At 41.1% G+C, this 21,613-nt stretch overlaps 1 protein-coding gene across 2 annotated transcripts in view; it reads right to left on the reverse strand.

Annotated features, from left to right (window-relative positions):
- LOC141777713 (junctophilin-1-like) overlaps positions 1-14,695 on the reverse strand; it is a 51,391-nt gene extending 36,696 nt beyond the window's left edge. For both annotated transcript variants that reach the window (XM_074652227.1, XM_074652226.1), the window contains exon 1: positions 14,010-14,695. In XM_074652227.1, the coding sequence (XP_074508328.1) occupies positions 14,010-14,388 (379 nt within the window). In that variant the 5' untranslated portion in view covers positions 14,389-14,695. The remainder of the gene's footprint in view (positions 1-14,009) is intronic.
- Positions 14,696-21,613: the final 6,918 nt, after the last annotated feature.

The raw sequence follows: 21,613 nt of genomic DNA on the forward strand, positions 1-21,613 counted from the left end.
TAGTGGATCATAACATATCGGGTATAGAATTAATCTGCAGATGCTCCGGTTCACAATGAGACCAAAATTTTCTATGGATGTCAGTTTTTTGAGCCAAGACAAAGGCTAGAATGTGGCCTGCAACAGACGAGGTAAGGTTTGTTTGATTACTGGAAATGCCTTTTGCTACTGGAGCAGTTGTTGATCACTTGCGGCCTCTACTGCCCTGTTAAGAGGAACGAGGAGTCAGCGGTCAATGACGTTATAAAACAGTCGATGAGATTTCAAAAAATGTGAATCGCCGCAACCACGAGAGATCCTTTAGGATACAGTCATATATGAGCACAAAAAATATTAAGTTGATGGGTCCAGTAGTGTACGAGATTAGCTGTGGACAGACAGACACACAAACACACAAACACACACAAGTACACACACAACCGAACACATGATCTCCTAACAGACTTACGCCTAGCCAAGCTAACAAAATGATAAAATCGTACTAGTGGCTTATTAAGAGAAAGGAAAAGCTCAGGTAGTACTCATCCCGGTCACATTTAGGTTATACATCTCGGCTTTGTGTCACTTTCTTCCTGCTGTTATCCAATCACTTTAAATTCAAGAAGGCAGATTCCCCTCATCACTTAATCACTTGATCTTAAACCTCTCTTATCGCTGCAGGAGCTCATCACTAATCAGTGTGTGCCAATCAGCCGTTCCTGAGTCTGTCTGTCTCACAGCTAAATGAAGATGACCTGCAGCAGCAGTAGCAGTTAGAAAACCCTCAATACATTATATTAAAGATATAGATACACCCCCTGCATTTGCTGTAGCATCCGAAAAGACCTTATTCACAGCAGAGATGTTGACTTGTTACAGTGGTATAGGCACAGGTGTTCAGTATGTAAAACTATTAATGATCCCTGGAAGTGTCCCAGTAAGCCATATTACAGTAGTGACCCAGTGTGCACAATACCAGGTCCCTTGGATGGGAACACCTAATGGAATCCTGTCATTATTAACTTTATTAAGTACACCTGTGTTTTTCCTAAATCTTTTTAGGGATGCACCGATCCGATTTTTTCAGTCCTGATACTGATAGCGATACCTGGGCTTTGGGTATCGGCCGATACCGAGTACCAATCCGATACCAGTCTTTAATTAATAAACCGTATGGCTCAATGTGTGGAAGTGACTGGCATTATTCTTTTATGTGTAAGGCAACATCAGGCTTGACTTAAACATCACTTTTCTAACTTTGTAAAATAAAATGTAACAAATAAATACATAGATATAAATTTTGTGAATTGTTGATTATTATTAAAATAATAAATCATACACCAGCGTCTTGGTAAACAAGGCAAAAGTGAGCATGGCTCGCGTACCCCCGCTCACTGCTTGACCCCCTGTTAAAGCAGGGCCCAAAGTTTTGCCCTCTTGGGAAAATTTCAAAAATGTTGGGCACCATGGACTTCTATATGGAAGTTTTTATTGGACTTTATTAGTTGTAACCCACAGAAGACATTACACAAATGTGTACCATGATCTGCAAATATTTCACTGTCCACAAACATGTATTTTTGTATTTGTGTTGTGTAAAGTCACATCCACAAAAATACAGGGCAAATACGCATAACTTACTCTGTAAATACGTATTTTAAGGTTTACATGTAAAGTGATATCTACACATTTGTGTATCTATTTCACATTTGCAGATCGCTTCCTGTGGATTTATGGGCCACATGATATTTGTCACTTTCCTCCTGTTTGTTTTCCAGAATGTTGTCCGATTGGTACCGCGGCAGATCTGTAGATAATCTCGTGAAGTCCAATAAAATCTCCCATACTTCTAACCCCCAAAAGGCACAACTAGACCACACTGTCAACCATCATACCAAATTTGAAGTTCCTAAGTTAAATCGTTTTTGAGTTCTGCTCCGGAAACGAAAGTGTGACACGCGAACAGATGGAAGGACGGAAGGACGGACACGCGGAACACAACTATGTTGTCGTGGGGGTATAAAAATTAACAGGAATTACAATTCAAAGGCAAATCTTTTTAATGCATCAACAACTTAGGTAAAACGTAAACAGGAATTCAAATTCCAGTCTATAATGTATATAGTATGTAAACATAAAATTTAATTAAGTAGATCGGCCCCATTGTCACCAATATCCGATCCAGCTATCGTTGCATCCCTAGTTCTTTTGTGTAAAACGGTGGTAGAGCCACCAAAACCCCAAATGTTACTGTGAACTTTACTGCATTGCATCATGTCTGCTGTACTCTGCTGGTAGCAAAGATATTAAGATTCAGGAACAACATGCAAAGTACAAAATAGACAGTTTAGACAGGGGAGAAGAGCAAAACAGAAACTAATAAGAAACAGTTGTGAAATGAAACACACTTAATATTTTTCAATAACATTCAGCTTGGCTCCTTTTGTTAGTATTTGTGCAAAGCAATTTGATGGCTTCCAACGGTGAGGCATGGAAGAACCAAAGCTTGATAGATTGTCCAGGCCCATACTGGATACATCAGTCAAGATTAATTTATCACTGGGGGGTTTTCAACAGCTGACACTGAGGGCCTCCCCTCAGACTAAATAGAGACAACTGTGCCCTGGAACTACAGTTCCCATCGTGCTTAGAGGGATGTAAATTGGAAGGATAATATTGCTGTGGATTCAGCGAGTTACGCTGTGAGCTAAAACTTTGCAGTGTACCCATTGATGTACAGACAACTATCGCTGGATTACTTGACAAGCTTCCTTAAAAGGGACTGTTGGTAACTTCTTACACATATAAATCAACCGGGTCGGTGTCCCATGCTCGCTCGCATATATGCACGCTCATATGCGCGCTCGCGTGTGGCTACGCTGTTCAGGCAAGACTCCAACACAAACTACATGGAAGCACCAAAACCGCAAAGTTCTATCTAGTGAAACCCGTCTGTTAAACAGTGTTGGCCGCCTTCGGAGTACGCAGGGGAGACCGTAGCTGTGGTCTCCAGGGCCGGAGTCTCTGCTCACTACACACTGCATAAGAGTTAGTAGCTCTGAGAATATCTAGTGAATGTACAGTGGACGTTTGTGCAGAAATAAATGCTGTAGCTCCTCCAGACCAACAGAGGCTTTCCGTGTCTTGTGAAGTGACGGGGCTCCGGAGTGAGAAACGTTACCGTCTCCGGCCGCGGTAGGGAGGCTGAAGCAGGAAAGGCCAACACCAGGATCAGTATTGATTCATGGAGAGACCTTCGTCTGGTCAGCTAACATTACTGCCAAGCAACTGAAATATAGAGTGATATTGTGCTTTTAGCTAACGTGTGTCGCATCGCTGTTTTGAGCGATGCTCGTTCATGTCTATTTAGAGCGAGCAAGCGCGAGCCTGACGCTGACTTTCGTTGACTTAACGGCCACAGGGCTTCGCTGTTAACAAGCATTTCTGATTCTTACAAACAGTCCCTTTAATTAAAAGTTCTTGAATTGCCTCTATGAGCTGTCATAGCCTCTGCGGCTGTTGACTGTGTTGAATACTACGATATGTAACTCCATCCATCCATCTGCAACCGCTTATCCCGTTAGGGGTCGCGGGGGGGCTGGAGCCGATCCCAGCCGACATTGGGCGAAGGCAGGGTACACCCTGGACAGGTCGCCAGTCCATCGCAGGGCTGACACATAGAGACAGACAACCATTCACGCTCACACTCACACCTACGGGCAATTTAGAGTCCACAATTAACCTAACCTGCATGTCTTTGGGAGGAAACCGGAGTACCCGGAGAAAACCCACGCTAACACGGGGAGAACATGCAAACTCCACACAGAAGGGTCCCAAGCCGGATTCGAACCTGCAACCCTCTAGCTGTGAGGCGCCAGTGCTAACCACTGCACCACCGTGTAACTTCCTGTTGTTATTCAAACACGTCATGTTCCTGTGTCTTTCATCTTACGCTGTATCTTTTGCCTCAGCAGACAGACACAGTTAAAGACCAGCTGGTGGACATCTTGAAGCATTTAGCAGTTAAAGAGACAGATATTTCCCTCAGGAGTTGGTGGAGACCAAAAACGGAGCTAAAAGACAGAGAATATTGGATTTATATTAACCGTCAGTAAACAAATACAATGTGTATTGAGATGCAGACTGTAACTCGCTTAAGCCTAATTCTGAACCGATTTTCATGAAATTTGGTTTGTTCTAAACGTGATAAATTAAACAGGATGCTCGTTATTTATTGGAATTAAATTCAGTTATTGGAGGACCAGTGTGTAACAATTAAGGGGATCTATTGGCAGAAATGGAATATAATATTAATAGGCATGTTTTCTTTAGTGTATAATCACCTGAAAATAAGAATTGTTGTGTTTTCGTTAGCTTAGAATGAGCTGTTTATATCTACGTAGGGAGCGGGTCCTCTTCACGGAGTCTGCCATGTTGCACCACCATGTTTTCTACAGTAGCCCAGAACGGACAAACCAAACTCTTTTCCTGATTGGGCCAGAGTCGATAGCGTTACTTGCTGCCATCGCCACCACTCTCTATCTCTTGCTTCACCACTCACTTCCCACGAACACACACACTCTACACGCTGGCTCTGCTCCAGATGGCTCCAGATTGTTGCGTCGGTCACCGTAGCTCTCCAACACGCTTGGCACACAGGAGAGGCATTCATTTGGTTGCAACCTCACTGCTAGATACCGCCAGATCCTACACACCGGACTTTTAACTTCAGAATAGACACAACTTCCTCTGGAACATGCAGGCTTCAATCTATGAATAGACAACATCAAGTGGAAATTATTTAGAATTTCAGTTTTTGTGAGTTTTGCAAAAAATGTAGATTTCTATATCTATTATATTGTTATAAAGCCACCTGGTTACCTGTTATTGTAATAATAATTAAATAATTAATTAATAAATCAAACAAGACTTTTTTTGTTTCCCAGACAAGAACATCCCATCAGTTTATCCGAGACCACGTGTGATAAGTTAAATCCACTTCTGCAGGCTGGACGGTTGTTATTACACAAACAATGTATGAATTTTGTTCTTCTCTAATATTTCATTTTCATCCCTTTAGTCACTGACACATACAATACAATACAATACCATAATAATATTATTATTATTATATTATTAGTAATAATATCATATATGTTATATTGTAGTATTATATGATATGATATTATATTACATTGAATAAAAGGTAGAAAGATTAATGTTAGAAGTTATGGTTATTATTTATTGGTAAATTAACCAAAGGATTAATCGATTAATCAGAAAATAATCCATAGATTAATTGATAAAAATAATCGTTAGTTTGCAACCTTAAAACAAACTAAATAGTGGTACCTGCATCAGAAATCCATAAATGGTGACACAAAATCGATCTCAGGCCTGATTTGCGATCACTCTGCATAATGCATGTACATTGTAACTAGATTTGCAGCTCTGAGATTCATTTGGCATCTGAAAAGCATGTGAGATGTTAATTATCCATCAATGATCGTATTAATTACTTTACTCGATTACAACTGTCTCGAAGTGTCTTTAGAGTGCCTCTAAAAGACGTGGAAGCAACCACATCTGGTACATCTGGCATCTGTTTTTTTAAAACCTTATGATTCTGTAATTTGCTCTTTGTCTTAGTTTTAAATTGTTATGTTTGTGTCATGTCTGCAACCATGTAACTGAGCTGCTAGCTACCTATCTTGGCCAGGACACTCAGGATTTTTAATCTCAATGAGTTTTTACTCCTGGTTAAATAAAGGTTAAATAAAAAAAACAACGGTACAGACTTTAGTAAGGGGATCATATACTTGATCTTTTTGCTGTGAAATGATACAAAAGTGGTCATCTACATTGTATTTTCATTATGTACTTCTATCTTTGGAGCTTGCCTCGAAACTAAATCACTGACTGACAAGACCACACACCCGGAGCCTGACACCTGTACGTCTGTCTGAGTGTCTGAGAGTCTGAAGTTTGGATATGAAACAGTTGTGATTGTAAAAGCAGCAGCAGCAGCAGGAGCGTTGTTAGGTGATGAAACAGTGAGGAAAGCTCAGGAGGATCTGGCCCCGGTGGCTTCAGCTGCAGAATGTGAGAATGTGCTATTTTAAAAGATGGAAGTAACGTGAGACACCGGGAAGTCTGTTGGCTGGCCAAACATAACTCCAAGCAGCTACCTTGCAATGTGGAATAAGCCTTTTCCACAGTGGCAGACTGAAGACACTGGAATATATTAAAGAAGAAAAAGACTCAGTGGCCTGTATTCTACATGTTTCTGTCTAAACAGAGCCCGTCTGGGAAACTCACCTCACACACAGTGAAAATCTCACAGCATCTTGGAGTGAATTCATTCATTTAGTGGTAAAAACTAGGGATGTTCATAATTAACCGTTTAACCGTTTAACCGAGCATTTTTACCGAATTAATGCTATCGGCTAAAACGGTTAAAATAAATATTTATAATTAATTAAAAAGCTGAGCGGCTCGCCACTTTAAGGAGAAAAGCTGGTCCACCTTAACATCCCACCTTGAAGGGACTATTTGTAACTTTCAGAAATGCTTGTTAACAGCGACACCTGTGGCCGTTAAGTCAACGAAAGTCAGCGTCGGGCTCGCGCTTGCTCGCTCTAAATAGACATGAACGAGCATCGCTCAAAACAGTGAGGCGACACACGTCAGCTAAAACCACAATATCACTCTATATTTCAGCTGCTTGGCAGTAATGTTAGCTGACCAGACGAAAGTCTCCATGAATCAATACTGATCCCAGTGTTGGCTTTTCCTGCTTCAGCAAAAGCGGGTCGGTGCCGGTGCTGAAGCAGGAAGAGAAACATTATCGCCTCCCGACTGCGCCCGCAGGGAGACACCGGCACCCGGTTGGACACGATAACGTTTCTCACTGCGGAGCCCCGTCACTTCACAAGACACGGGAAACCTCTGTTGGTCTGGAGGAGCTGCAGCAGTTATTTCTGCACAAACGTCTACATTCACTAGATATTCTCAGAGCTACTAACTCTTCTGCAGTGTGGAGTGAGCGCACGTTCACGTGTAGAGGTGGAGCGAGACAGCGAGTATGCACGCGGTGTGTTAGTGAAGGCAAGCAGGCAGAGGAGCAGTGACTCCGGCCACACGCGAGCGCGCATATGCGAGCGAGCATGGGATCCCGAACCAGTAGATGTATACGTGTAAAAGGTTACAAACAGTCCGTTTAAGAGGCGGAGCCAGAGTTGCAGAATACAGGAAGTCGGCTCCGGTCTCTCCGGCTCGCTTGAGTGGAGCGGAGTAGTTGTAGTTTCGTAACAATTATTCAGCGACAAATAAACTATACACACACTGCTACACCTACATTCACAGCTAGAACGCCACCAACAACCTCACACTCACTGCCAACACACACACGGACACTCGTTAAAGTTACGTCGCGCTGACAGACTGTATGTGTGTGGCGGCGGCGGGGAGCAAGAAGCCTCCGGCAATGCTAGAGCTGCTAACGTAGCACAAATACACACACAGTTTATTGGGCAATCGCTATCATTAATCCGGGCAGACAGAGTGTCGTTACGCCGGGCAGATACACAGCTGACAACCTGCTAAACTAAACTAAATGTGCGGTGGAGACTTTTATTGGGAAAGTGGCTGCATGTCCGCGACACTACAGGAAGCACCGTGGCTGCTAAGTTAACTCTCCCGGACGGGTGAACTGGGTTCTCAGTTGTCTGTTGTGCTCCTGCAGCTGGTACGAATCTTGTCGGTTAACGGTTATTAATCGGTTAACGAGGGTCGGTTATCGGTTAAGAACATTTTTCAAAATGAGCATCCCTAGTAAAAACATTAGTAAGTTAGTGTCGGCATGTTTACTTGCCATAAATCTTCCACGCAAGTAGCCAGTAAAGATGAAGGTCCAGATTCACTAAAGCCCAGTTTGGATAGGGATGCAAATTTTGAAAAAAATTCTTAACTGATAACCGACCATCGTTAACCGATTATTAACCGTTAACTGAAAAGATGTGTGCCTCGCATGCAGCGGTGCACCAGCTGCAGTGTATGAGCACAACAGACAACTGAATACCCGGTTCACCCGTCCGGGAGCATTGACTTAGCAGATAGATAACTTAGATGCTGCGTGTAGTGTCGCGGACATTCAGCCACTTTCCCAGTAAAAGTCTCCACCGCACATTTGTTGTTTTGTTATTCCTGTACAATCTCACTTTTCATTTGTAAGGACTCCATGGCTTTTCTACCAGTACAACCAAAGACTAATTTATTTTCTTAGTTCGGTTTGCATATAATTTATTTCTAAAAGGCTTGAAACTCATCCAAACAACATCCAATATGGGGCTGGGCGAAATGGCCAAAATCTTCTCTCACGATATACAGTAGGTCATTTCATATCTCGATAACCATATATATCACGATATAGCATGTTTTCTGGTAATTCAATCAATAAATAGTCTATAAAGTATGAAATAACCACATAGTAAAGCCTATTAAAGCCTAATAAACATAGACCTAGCCTATATCGCGATAGAAACGATGTAGAACATCTGTATATCAAGTACTCAGCCTGTGTTCGCTTGAATTCTTTGAAGAAAATTTTGTTTTTCTCTCATGCCTCCACGGTGAACGGAGAATCAAAAAAAAACATTCTTGATGAATTGAAGTAAATGGGGGCCGCGTTTAACAACAGCTAAACTATATCAACACAATCAAAGTCTCATTCATCCAGTTGTATGCTCTCTACTTCCCAAACCTACTGTATATAGTCTAGCTCTTGTTAAACGCGGTCCTCATTTACTTCAATTCATTCAAGACTTTTCTCCGTTTTTGGATTCTCCATTCACCGTGGAGGCATGAGAAGTGTTCTTCAAGAATTCAAGGTAACACGGGCACAGTACTTGATATACACACTTTGGGGGTGAAGTATCCCTTTAAGAATCTTGCATCCCCCTCAGATTTAACTTGTGACCCCTTGTGGGGGTCGCAACCCCCAGGTTGGGATCCTCTTACCCCTTATTTTTCAGTCTCTTCTTGGTCAGTAAGTCTAAGTAAAAAAATGAATAATAAAATAAATATAGTGTTTAACCCCTGTTAATGTGACATGAGGTCAATTCATAAATCATATGTGGTGCCCATGTACTGTACTCTATATCGCTCTACTGTACATTCTGTTGCAGTTTAATTCATGAGCATCAATATCATCAATATATATTCTCTAAAGATACTGATGCAGAGGTGTTCCATTCATTTACTAACACATATTAGCTTTAATGTATATTCAGCCATTTTATGGTGATTTGCAGTTTGAAATATGGAGCACATACTGTATGATGTGCTGCTGTTTGTGTGTTAAAAGGCACAGCCTAAAAGCACTATCTCAGTGAAGTTGAAAGCACTTATGTGAATCAACAGTTGTTTCCTGAAAAGAATAGCCTCCCAACAGTGCATTTAATCCCAATCAGAGAACTCTGACTTCTCCACAGAAGCATGGGAAATATTTTGAAATAATATTATGTTTTAATTTACCACAGCAGCTTAACAGAGACCAAACTAAAGGAGGACTATTGAGAGCAATACTTAGCAATAGTTCTGCAGTCATTTCTCCCCTCAATTTGTATTTGAGAAATGTCCTTACTTCCTCAAGGGAAAATGACCACTATACAGGGTTCTAGAGGTTCAAATGAAACTAAAATACTAAATTCAGTTTCAGTGAAAAGTCCATTACTATGAACCCCTGTAATACATTGAAAGGTGTCATTGGATCTGTTGTTACCTACTGCGCTGTACACACATTACCTGGCAAATGCACACTCTTAGCTCAACAGGCTAATATTACACTAGCACTGCTGTTTTTAATGAGCAGTCTCACAGAGTCTGATTGGCATAATCCTAATGCATTGGTTAGGAACAATTTGACAAAGTTAGATGGATTAATTCCTTCCACATCAAGGTGCAGGACAGAGCTAAAGATAGAGAGGGAAGGAAAGAGAGAGGCCCCTTGGCTGGGGAGCAGAACTGGTTTCAGATAACCGGTAGTGGGTAAAAGTGGCTCCACAAACCCTTTAGTGCTATACATTAATGGAACACAGCACTGAGTTTTACTAGAGTAAGAAGTGGTGAGAAAGAATTATAAAATACGGAGTAAAAAGTGAAAGTAAACACTTTCAAAGTTCCAGTTAATGCTCTAGCAATTCATCCTACAGCTTAGTTTGGTACGTTTTTAAATGAGGCTTCATAATTTAATTGTGTGTTCACACCAAACTCAAAGCGCAATTTTCGACTTACATACTAAGTCAATGCAAAGATGCCAATACGTGAAATTTGTTCAAAATTTCCATGAAGCTGTGTCACGAAAGCTTATCGTAGCCTAGCCTGATGTTGTTGAAAAATATGAATAATATAAATATCTGGGGAGCCAGAGCTACGATAGTTCATCATATTTGTAGAGACCAAACAAAACTATGTGTATAAATTAGGGCTGTCAATTGATTAAAATATTGAATCATGATTAATCGCATTACATGATTGTCCATTATTAATTGTGATTAATCGCAAATTAATCAAATTTTTGCATCTGTTCAAAACGTACCCAAGTAATAAATAGAACCCATTTTCATTCACACATCTGGAGGTCAAAGGTCAAGGGACCCCTTTGAAAATGGCAGTTTTTCCTCGCCAAAATTTGGCGCAAGTTTGGAGCATTAACTTCTACAGCCCTAAAAAAAAGAAAAAGTGTGTGTTCCACTTTTTAAATAGTGACATTACATATTCCTTCATATAATGCTTCCACAATTAACTGTGCCAGAGTTACCCAGGACAAAAAAAGCAATGAAAATCCTGATACATAAATGTCTGCTGTGTAAAAGAAGTACATTTCTACTCAGTGGTATTTCAACAAATCTATTAAATCATAAGTAAATATATGATAAAGTACTAATTGAACACTGCAAAAGAGAGAGAACTTGGCTGACCACATGTTGGTGTCCCTCAGTTTATTCAGTTCAACTATCACATGAAACTATCTGTCTTAGATAAATATAGGATAATTCATTGTTATGCCTAAGTGCATTAAATATTTGATTTAACGTGTTGGTTCACTCCAGATATGTTCTGGTTAATTATACTGTCTAGACTGGACCGAGGGCAGATTCATTCTTGTTGGCTAATCTCAGTATAGGATTCAAATAACTCATTTATAAAAAAATGCAATACAAGTTAATAATGGGAGACACGTCATTCATAATGTTGGTAAATTGATGAATTTGACTTGCACATTGAACATTAATCCTCCTGCTACAAGCTGAGAAATACAGCATGTTGATGACCATAAGAACTCTGTGGTATAAATAACTGACTGCTCAACAACAACCAAACAAGTATGGTGGATAAGTATGGAGCTACAAGGTGTTCCATATTAAACAAAATAATAATAATAATAATTCTGAAATAAATGATAACTTGAATAAATTGTTGAACATATTTAAATTAAACAAGAGCTCATGAAATAATGTAATAATTAAAAAAAAAATTATGCTTCTTATTTTCATAATAACAGAGTTATATTGGACTTAATATGTCACTTTTTATTCCAAATCATGTCCCCTTTCGGCCAATCACATATCCCCTGCCTCTTCAGCTAGCCAGCTCAACAACTGCTACCAGAATTAGCCAGTTAGCACCTGTTAGCTAAAGTAACAACAATGTCATGTGGTGCCTTCAAATGGGGTCGTGTTTACCGTGTTCACAAGAAGAGTCCCAATGAACCCTGTTGAAACGTTCACGACCTCGTAAGTAGACATTTTCTGAAAAGTCAGAGTACGCACTAATCTTGTCGGTTAACGGTTAATAATCGGTTAACGAGGGTCGGTTATCGGTTAAGAACATTTTTCAAAATAAGCATCCCTAACAGTAACAGAATATTGATTCATATTTGATCAGCGCTGCCTAGTTTGACCATTTGGATTTTGCGAGTGATTGACAGCTGCTCAGAGACGGCAGACTCCAGCTCGGCTCTGATTGGTTGTTTTCGTCCGGTCTGTGAAATCTTGCAGATGCCATTAGAAGCACCGGAGGACACAGAGACACATGATTTTTATTTTCAGATTACCCGTCTCATGCACTACTGTCAGGATATTGTGACCGTTTTATAAATATAACCTTTTTTTAATCATATTTGCTCCATTTCTACCCACTGCTGCTTTAAGAGAGGGAGGGGAATACAGTACGTGATTGGCTGAAAGGTGAGAGGGGCGGTGACAACACCACTGTCGTCAAAAGGGACATTATGAAAAATGGGACAGCAGTAGCTCAGTCCATCATGGGGGGACTTGCCTTGGGGAAATTTAATTTTAATCAAAGTTAGGTTCCACAACAGGTGTTTCCAGGGGGGCTCTGTTAATGTGGAGCAACACATCAAAGTGGATGTCAGAGCAGGGGGTCGCTGGTTCAAGTCCAGCTCGGACCAGTTATGGAGTGTGGACTGGTAGCTGGAGAGGTGGCAGTTCACTTCCTGGGCACTACAGATGTGCCCCTTGAGCAAGGCACCGAACCTCCAACTGCTTGGAGTGCCATCCTATGATGCAGCCCTCTGATAGCTCTCCATACAGTAATACATGTCCTGTTTGTGCGTACCGGTATGTGTATTTCGGGCCTGTGTGTGTGTGTGTGTGTGTGTGTGTGTGTGTGTGCGTGTGTTACCGTGTGTAAAAATTACAAGAGAGTGAAAAAAATGAATTTCCTCTAGAGGGAATAGTAAAGTCTTGTTCCTCTTCTTATTCTAAATTATGTCATGATGAAATGTGTTAGAATAAAATGCCATTAAACAACATTAAAAAGGGGCATTTTCAAAATAAAATGGCTATAATGAAATAAAAATGATATCCAATCAAATTCAGCTATTATGAAATGACACCACCCCCTCATTTTGGAACAAATCTGCCCTCTATAAGGTTAACTGACACAACCAAGATTGTGTATCCCTATATGATACTATAACTATATGGTTACAAGCCTGGGCTAAATGTCAACTTTCCATAATAAGATAAAAACACTTCATATGATTTATCAATCCACAATCAATCATTGTCTCTACAGAAAGCAGAGCTATACTAGTTCATACATATCTCCACAGCTTCTTAATGTAACTGAATGACTATTAATGCAAAGTTCATATACAAACCCAATGTTCCACCTGTGTTGGTGTGTGTGTGCGTGTGTGTGTTTGTGAGGTTGTGTGTGTGTGTCAATGTGAAATTTGGGTTGATGTGTGGTCACTGGACACGTGCACAATGTTTTCCCTCCGCAGTAGTTTCTATAAATAGACATATTATTATTAATGTTCCACCAGAATCTATGTCCCCCAGTGATGTCCCTAAGTGATGTCCCCAGTGCTGTCAACAGTGATGCCCCCAGTGATGTCCCCCAGTGATGTCCCCAGTGCTGTCAACAGTGATGTCCCCAGTGATGTCCCCCAGTGATGTCCCCAGTGATATCCCCAGAGATGTCCCCCAGTGATGTCCCCAGTGATATCCCCAGAGATGTCCCCCAGTGATATCCCCAGTGATGTCAACAGTGATGCCCCCAGTGATGTCCCCCAGTGATGTCCCCAGTGCTGTCAACAGTGATGCCCCCAGTGATGTCCCCCAGTGATGTCCCCAGTGCTGTCAACAGTGATGTCCCCAGTGATGTCCCCCAGTGATGTCCCCAGTGATATCCCCAGAGATGTCCCCCAGTGATATCCCCAGTGCTGTCAACAGTGATGCCCCCAGTGATGTCCCCCAGTGATGTACCCAGTGCTGTCCCCAGTGCTGTCCCCCAGTGATGCCCCCAGCGATGTCCCTAAGTGATGTCCCAAGTGATGTCCCCAGTGCTGTCAACAGTGATGTCCCCCAGTGATGCCCCCCAGTGATATCCCCAGTGATGTCCCCAGTGATGTCCCCCAGTGATATCCCCAGTGATGTCCCCCAGTGATATCCCCAGTGATGTACCCCCAGTGATGTCCCCCAGTGCTGTCCCCCTCTCACCTCCATCCCCGTACGTCTCCACGCCGTACCCGTCCTGCAGTCCGTTGCTCCAGGTGCCCTCGTACCTGGCCGGTGTGTTCAGGCTCTGCCGGACCCCGTACCGGCCCTTGAACCCGTGGGTCCATTCTCCGCGGTAAATCCACCTCCCCTTGCTCTCCACGCCGAGTCCGTGGCGCTTCCCCTGCGCCCAGTAGCCCTGGTACAGGTTCCCGCTGGGCCAGGTGTAGACCCCGACCACCTCGAAGCCGTTGGACCAGGAGCCCGAGTACTCGCCCTGGCCCTTGGGTCCGGTGCACACACCCTGGCCGTGGGCTTTGCCGTCCTCCCAGCCTCCGCAGTAGGTGCCACCATCGTCGAAGTCGAACCGACCACCCGTCATTCAGACACGGAGGGTACGAGGAGCACTACTCGGTGGCTTATTGGGAAGTCCAGAGTTGTTGTTTCGCGGTTAACGGGTAACACGTGAAAGCCCCGGTGAAGAGAGGAGCTGTTCAGCGGAGGTAGTGAGGGTGAACGGGGGAGTGATGGCGACATCAGCAGCGCACTGCCCGGGTACTGAGAGCGGGACGTGGGAGGGTGAGAGGCGGCCGCCACGGCTGCCAGAGTCGCTCCAGAGCTGTGCTGCTGGAAGACTGTACTCCCGCCCTGAAGTAAAGCCCGCCAACACACACGGGATGAAACGAGGTGGACTTCCTGTTGGAGCTTTCACAATAAAAAGCCAGACATTGAACTAATGTTTTCGAGTATTGCAGGCTCATGTCTGACTGCAGGAGAGAAAACAACAATAATTGGGATATGTGGAAAGAGAGCGATAACTGGTTGCTCTGTGTGTTCAGTCGTAAGTCAAAAAGTGTTGGGTGCTCACATAAAAATTATATCCAATAAAATTCAGCTATCATGAAATGACACCACCCCCTCATTTGGGAACAAATCTGCCCTCTATAGTGTTAACTGACACAACCAAAATAGTGTATCCCTATATGATTCTATATGGTTACAAGTCTGGGCCAAATATCAACTTTCCATAATAAAATAAAAACAATTCATGTTATTTATCAATCCACAATCAATCATTTTCTTTACAGAAAGCAGAGCTAAACTAGCTCATACATATCTCCACAGCTTCTTAATGTAACTGAATGACTATTAATACAAGTTCATACAAACCCAATGTTCCACCTGTGTGAGTGTGTGTGTGAGTGTGTGAGGTTGAAAAAGAGGGGGGAAATCAGGAAGGCAATCCAGGCACTCCAAAATATCAAAACAAGTGGCAACGAGGAAGAGAATATATTAAAAGCCTTTATTGTAGCGGCTAAATCATTTCAAAAGCCAACATGTTTCGACCACTGTAGGTCTTCATCAGGGCTTACAAACAGACAAACAGGCAGATGTGGCCTCACCTAAATGGTATCAACAACCAATGGGAAGCAATCAAATGATCATCATAATTCTACAAAATGTTACAAAATATCAAAGAAATATCACAGAAACAAGTAATTCATGTCCATCATTAATTAAACTACTTCTACTTTACAACTGAAGCAGCAAAGCAGACATGGGAGCCAATACAGAAAAAGAAAAATATAGAATATTTTTTATTATTTATTATTTCTCAATATAAAATAGTCAATAATTAGGATATATAGGTATCCATTTTTCTATCATAGCATGTCACCATAGTGACATTGTGGTAAACACATTACCAAGAAATTAAACTGAGAAACAATTTGTTCATAAAAGATCCAGGAATGCCCGCTAAACCAGCTAATTAAATATGTCAAAGTACTTGCCTGCAATGAACTCATAGGCAGTTGAGAAGATTTTCATGGTATTCAATTCAATTGTAATAATTTAACAGCAGTGCATGCTTTATTTGCTGTGTGCAAACAGCATCTACACATTGTTTAAACATAGGCTACTGTATTTTGCCTAAAGTTACACAATCCAAGCATTAGTTCTTTATTGAAATTTCTGGTCAATTAGTGTCAATTAGTTTCCAGTAATTTGATTAAAGGTCTTGTATTTTGACGGAGATTTATCAAGTATTTAATACTCTTATCAACATGGGAGTGGTACTGCATTTAGCATAAAAAATATGCTCAAATCATAATATGACAGACTGCAGCCCAACAAGCAACAACAGCTGTCAGTGTGTCAGTGTGCTGACTTGACTGTGACTTGCCCCAAATTGCATGTGATTATCATAAAGTGGGCATGTCTGTAAAGGGGAGACTCGTGGGTACCCATAGAACCCATTTTCATTCACATATCTGGAGGTCAGAGGTCAAGGGACCCCTTTGAAAATGGCCATGACAGTTTTCCTCGCCAATTTAGCGTAAGTTTGGAGCGTTATTTAACCTCCTTTTAGAAAAACTAGCATGACATGGTTTTCTAGTTTCATATGATGCCAGTATCTTCACTCTAGCTTTACAACTGAGCCCACTACAACCTAAAAAATCGCAAGTTGCATTAATGCGTTAAATAAATTAGTGGCGTTAAAAATTGTTTTGCATTAACACGTTATTATCACTTAGCTTTAACAGCCCTAATTACAATAATTATTATTTACATATATTAAATTAAGTTGTAGTGCTTTACACAACAGCAGCCTCTCATAAAGGGCTAGAATGAGTGATTTGATTCAGGGGCTTTTTTTTACAGGTTTTTAAAAAAAATCTCTTGCTAAAAGAACTTTTTCAGGACTAAAATATAGCAAACACTGTTTTCAACTGATTGGGCGGGGTAGGAATGAAATGCAACTTGTTTCCCCTGTTGAAAGCTGTTAACATGGCTGATTTCTAAATTTAGAAACAACACCAGCTGTTTCTCACTGTTGCTCAAACAGCACATGTAATATGGGCACCAAAGAACTATGGTAGAAATAAAGACTATGTTCAAGAAACTGATTGTTGAAAAAGAAATTGTTGTTGATTTATTCAAATTTTCCTACTAGCAATTAGCTACACATAGCAACATTATCTTACCCAGAAGAGTAAAGAAATGTGCTTTTATTTTGAAAGCAGAAGCAGCACTCAGCTTGTACTAACTGTAAGCAGCTTCACGCCTCACTGAGAGTGTGCAGGCCTGTCACACAGACACACAAGAGGATGATCAACAGTTTTCATGTAGGCCTAAGATCTGTTCCATCCATCAGCATACAGCAGCATACATAAATGTCAGGGATAGAGTTTATTGATCCTGACAGGACTTCAAAGATTCAGATTTTTTATTGTATCATATTTTTTCCATATTGTAATTATGAGGCGTTATGTGAACAAAAATTTAAACTGTGAATATTACGATTTTTATGATACTGGTGCAGTGGTGTTTATCAGAGGCAACGCAGTGAATCCATTTTACTTCCTGATGTTAAAAGTAGGGCTGTCAAAGGTAACGCGATATATTAACGCCTTCTTTCTTCAACGCATTAACGCAAATTATGATTTTTAGGTTGTAGTGGGTTTTCAGTTGTAAAGCTAGAGTGAAGATACTGGTATCATATGAAACTAGAAAAACCTAATGAATCCATTGGTACCAACCATGTCACACTAGCTTGTCGCGAAGGAGGCTAAATAACGCTCCAAACTCAACCTAAATTTCGGCTAATATGTTTATTTTGGGGGGACTTTTTGCCTTTAATTGACAGTGACAGTGATAGTTGTGAAAGGGGGAGAGAGAGGGGATGACATGCAGCAAAGGGCCCTGGGTTGGATTCGAACCCCGAGCCACTGCAGTGAGGACAGAGCCTTTATAAGTGGGGCGCCCCGGCATGGCCATTTTCAAAGGGGTCTCTTGACCTCTGACCTCCAGATATGTGAATGTAAATGGGTTCTATGGGTACCCACGAGTCTCCCCTTTACAGACATGCCCACTTTATGATAATCACATGCAGTTTGGGGCAAGTCATAGTCAAGTCAGCACACTGACACACTGACAGCTGTTGTTGCCTGTTGGGCTGCAGTTTGCCATGTTATGATTTGAGCATATTTTATACTAGATGCAGTATCTGTGAGGGTTTCTGGACAATATTTGTAATTTTTTTGTGTTGTTAATTGATGACCACTCACATTTTGATAAGAGTATTAAATACTTGACAAATCTCTCTTTAAGGTACATTTTGAACAGATAAAAAAATTTGCAAATAATTTGCAATTAATCACGATTAACTATGGAAAATCATGCAATTAATTGTGGTTAAAAATTTGATTATATCTTTTTTTTATTCATTTTATAATATATAATTTTTATATAATATAAAATGATATATATATATTTATTTTCGATAGGATTTAATATCCTATAAATACTGGTAATGATAATTATTGCTGTTGCCTGTCATAATCTGGAATTCAGAGTGAATATTTACTGTATTACTGATGTAGAATTCAGTTTTCATTTCAGTTGGACTTGCATTTGCATTTGCAATGTAATCTTTTCTTTTCTTTTTTTCAATAAATGACTTAATCAAATTGCAAAAACGTACAGTTGTCCCCATAGATTCAAACAAGTTCAGTCCTGTGTGTCGGTACTTCTGTATTGATATGGACTTTACCTGATACTGTGGTCACTGTATTACAATCCAGACTGCAGGAACTGACAAATTAGAACCTCCAGCTAAACCATTGTACTGCTTTCTTTCCTATGTCGTGGTAAATGACATTAAACATTAAACCATGTGAAGCCTCAGGAAAGTGCACCTCTTAGTTTATACTTTTTGTAGATGACCACGAAGACAGCAGCAGTCCACCCGAGAGACAGCTGCTCTGGGCACAAAGACATGTCAAAGAAAGACTGTCATCTCAATGCGTTGTCAAACACTGCCATCTTCTGGAAAAATCTAGTTTTCACAGCTCAGCCTGCTGCCGAGTTTTCAAGTTTTTGGCAACTCAGATTTATCTAAATGTTCTGCTGTGACAACGAAGTTAAACTAAGAGGAACATTTGTATGTGGAAGTGTAATTTTACTGTCAAAACAAGTGCTTTTACACAGTTCCTCAAACCTTTTTATATGTATGTTGAATGTTATTCATAGAACTTCACACTGGATCTAACCCTTAAATTTACAACTTTTACTATGTTCTACATGTACCAAAAATGTCCACTACTACATAACTATGTAGCCTGTTAAATATGCCCTATTTTCTGGGTTGCCATGAGCATCACCCCAGTATATCACCCTAATAGCTAATAAATAGCTAGTGTTAACGTCAGCTACTCCCACATTACATTCAAGTTGGAAAAGACTATTCAGGTAATTGGGGAATAACCTACAACACAATTTTAATCAATACAGTTTTTTTTTTAAGTTTGATCTGATTAATCTCAAAGAGTGTATGAACACAAGTGACTAGTGGTGGAATTGGCTGCGATGCAAGGAGCACCGGCTAAAATCTAGACCTCCCTGCAACCGAAGAGTATCGAAGCTAAGACACAAAACTCTGATTTTGACAACGGTGCTGGGAATCTCGCACAAAGCTGTCCTGCTCTTCTGCCAAGCATTACTGATGCTCCATCCCATGCAAAGGCCACGACGCTCACCCCAATAAGTGGTCATCGGAGCCATATTTGTGAAGATGTGCCAGCAATGTTTCTGTGATATGATGACTGCCAACACAGTCATGCCAGTGATTGCGGTGGATTTGTCTATCAATACGCATCATTTTCGTCTGTTTTTGATTATGTCGTCGACCACTTTTTTCTTCATCTCTGAGGTCATCTTTTAATCTCTGTGGTCGATGATGTCACCACACGTCTTGCCTGAGTGCAAAACTCGGCCCATTTTCACTCCAAGCTCACATTAGTTGGCATATCTCTACATGGACGCCCATGCGCACCGATTTCGTAGGCAGTTCAGAACACTCTGCAACTTGTATCGTGTTCAGTCCTCCGCATGTCTTCAATGTTCAGTATGATGCTTACACATGATGACATTCAATCAGATTAAGGTTCAAACCTTGATTGTGTCCTGACTGTGGAAGGTGAAAAGTGGTTGTTTTCACTCCCATTAATAACAGTTGGAAAATATTGTACAATGTTGGGACAACAGAAAAATACAGCTGAAGGTGCCAACTTGGCTGCAAGTTCTTAGACATCCATCACTGAAGTTTATAAAGAGAGCTGCACGCTCCTATTCGTTCTCAGTGTTCCTGAGTGTACCACTCTCTCTCCCTCTGTGTTTTATCAGCCAGAGAAAACACAGCAGAGCTGCGTCAATGTGCTAGTATAGAAACAATGACTTCAGCAGTGGGTGGGTGCAACAGTGCAGGTTGCTTACTATGATGTTACATGCTGTTATTGTTGGAGTTGAACACGGCGTTAAAGCTTCCTATTTTAGGTTATGAAATCAGAGAGAAAGGTGTATTACTAATACACCAAACCTTAACATCAGATCTAGTTTCATGGACCAAATGTTAAAGGGTCAGTTCACCCAAATCACAAATAAACATGCATTTTCTTTCTTTTTTTAAAATATTAATTCCAGTGGTGTCTGACCATGCAGATAGTTGGTTTAATCTGTCCATGGATTGAGATATCTGGCTCTGAAATGTCTGCCTCGTTAGGCTATAAACGAACTACACCACGGTCGCATGAACGCGAGTACACACCACGAGGCTTTAAAGGTGGCCGAGTCGGCGTGATGACATTCAGTAGTCTCATTAAGTCACTTGTTGATTGATGTATTTTATGTTGAAGAACAAAATGTTAAAATCTCTTCAGCTTGTGTTAACCACAGACCTTATTTCAGTCATCTAACTAAACACCCATTCAAAAAGCCCATTGACTTCCAGACGAGGGAACTGGAAGTACTAAAATTCTAACTCATTTACGGGACTCGTAGGACTCGTTACTGTAGCACTGTATTAGCTAACATGTTCAGAGAATTATTCTGCCTCCACCTACGCTCCGCCCACAAACATACGCCATTATGTTTACTAACAGAAAAGGGGTCTATACCATCGACTCTTTATAAAGATGGACGACATGACAGCTCCCCAAAAGTGAAGCCAATACATCTTGATTGCCCCCTGGTGGCTGGCTGCAGTATCGGTCATAAGTCCCGCCCCCTCCATATTAGCGAATGGGACATGGGTCAAACTAAAAAGTCAAAGTACACGTCAAATACATTTTTTCCCAATGATGGTTTCTGTCATTTGTGGTAGTTCTTATCACGCTGATTTATGTTCAGGTGTTCATTTCTCTGATAAGTTTGGTTTTATTGATGATTATTGATTGATTCTTTTTGATGCTATAAAAAGGGGACGCGACGTCATGATTGACGGCGGTGATTCTCTCTCGCTGACTCGTGTCCGGATCGCGATTGGTTCAGGAGGGTGTTCAGACAGGTAACCTCGATACCACGGCTCCACCACCCGTTCACTACTGCTCAGACTCTGGCTCCAAATGACTTATAAATCTCAAGATGGCAGCTCCTATATCTGGGATAGTTTGTCTTCACTTCTGTACAGTGGAAGGAAGTGAAGACGCGTCCATCTTTATAGACAGTCTATGGTCTATACCCTTCAGGCCACTTTCTGCTGCTCCTAAAGATTTTATTGTGAGTGCATGTAACTGTGGAAATGGGTGAACTCAAGAACTCAATTTGAC

The sequence above is a fragment of the Sebastes fasciatus genome, chromosome 11, assembly GCF_043250625.1.
Source record: "Sebastes fasciatus isolate fSebFas1 chromosome 11, fSebFas1.pri, whole genome shotgun sequence".
Lineage (NCBI taxonomy): Eukaryota > Metazoa > Chordata > Actinopteri > Perciformes > Sebastidae > Sebastes > Sebastes fasciatus.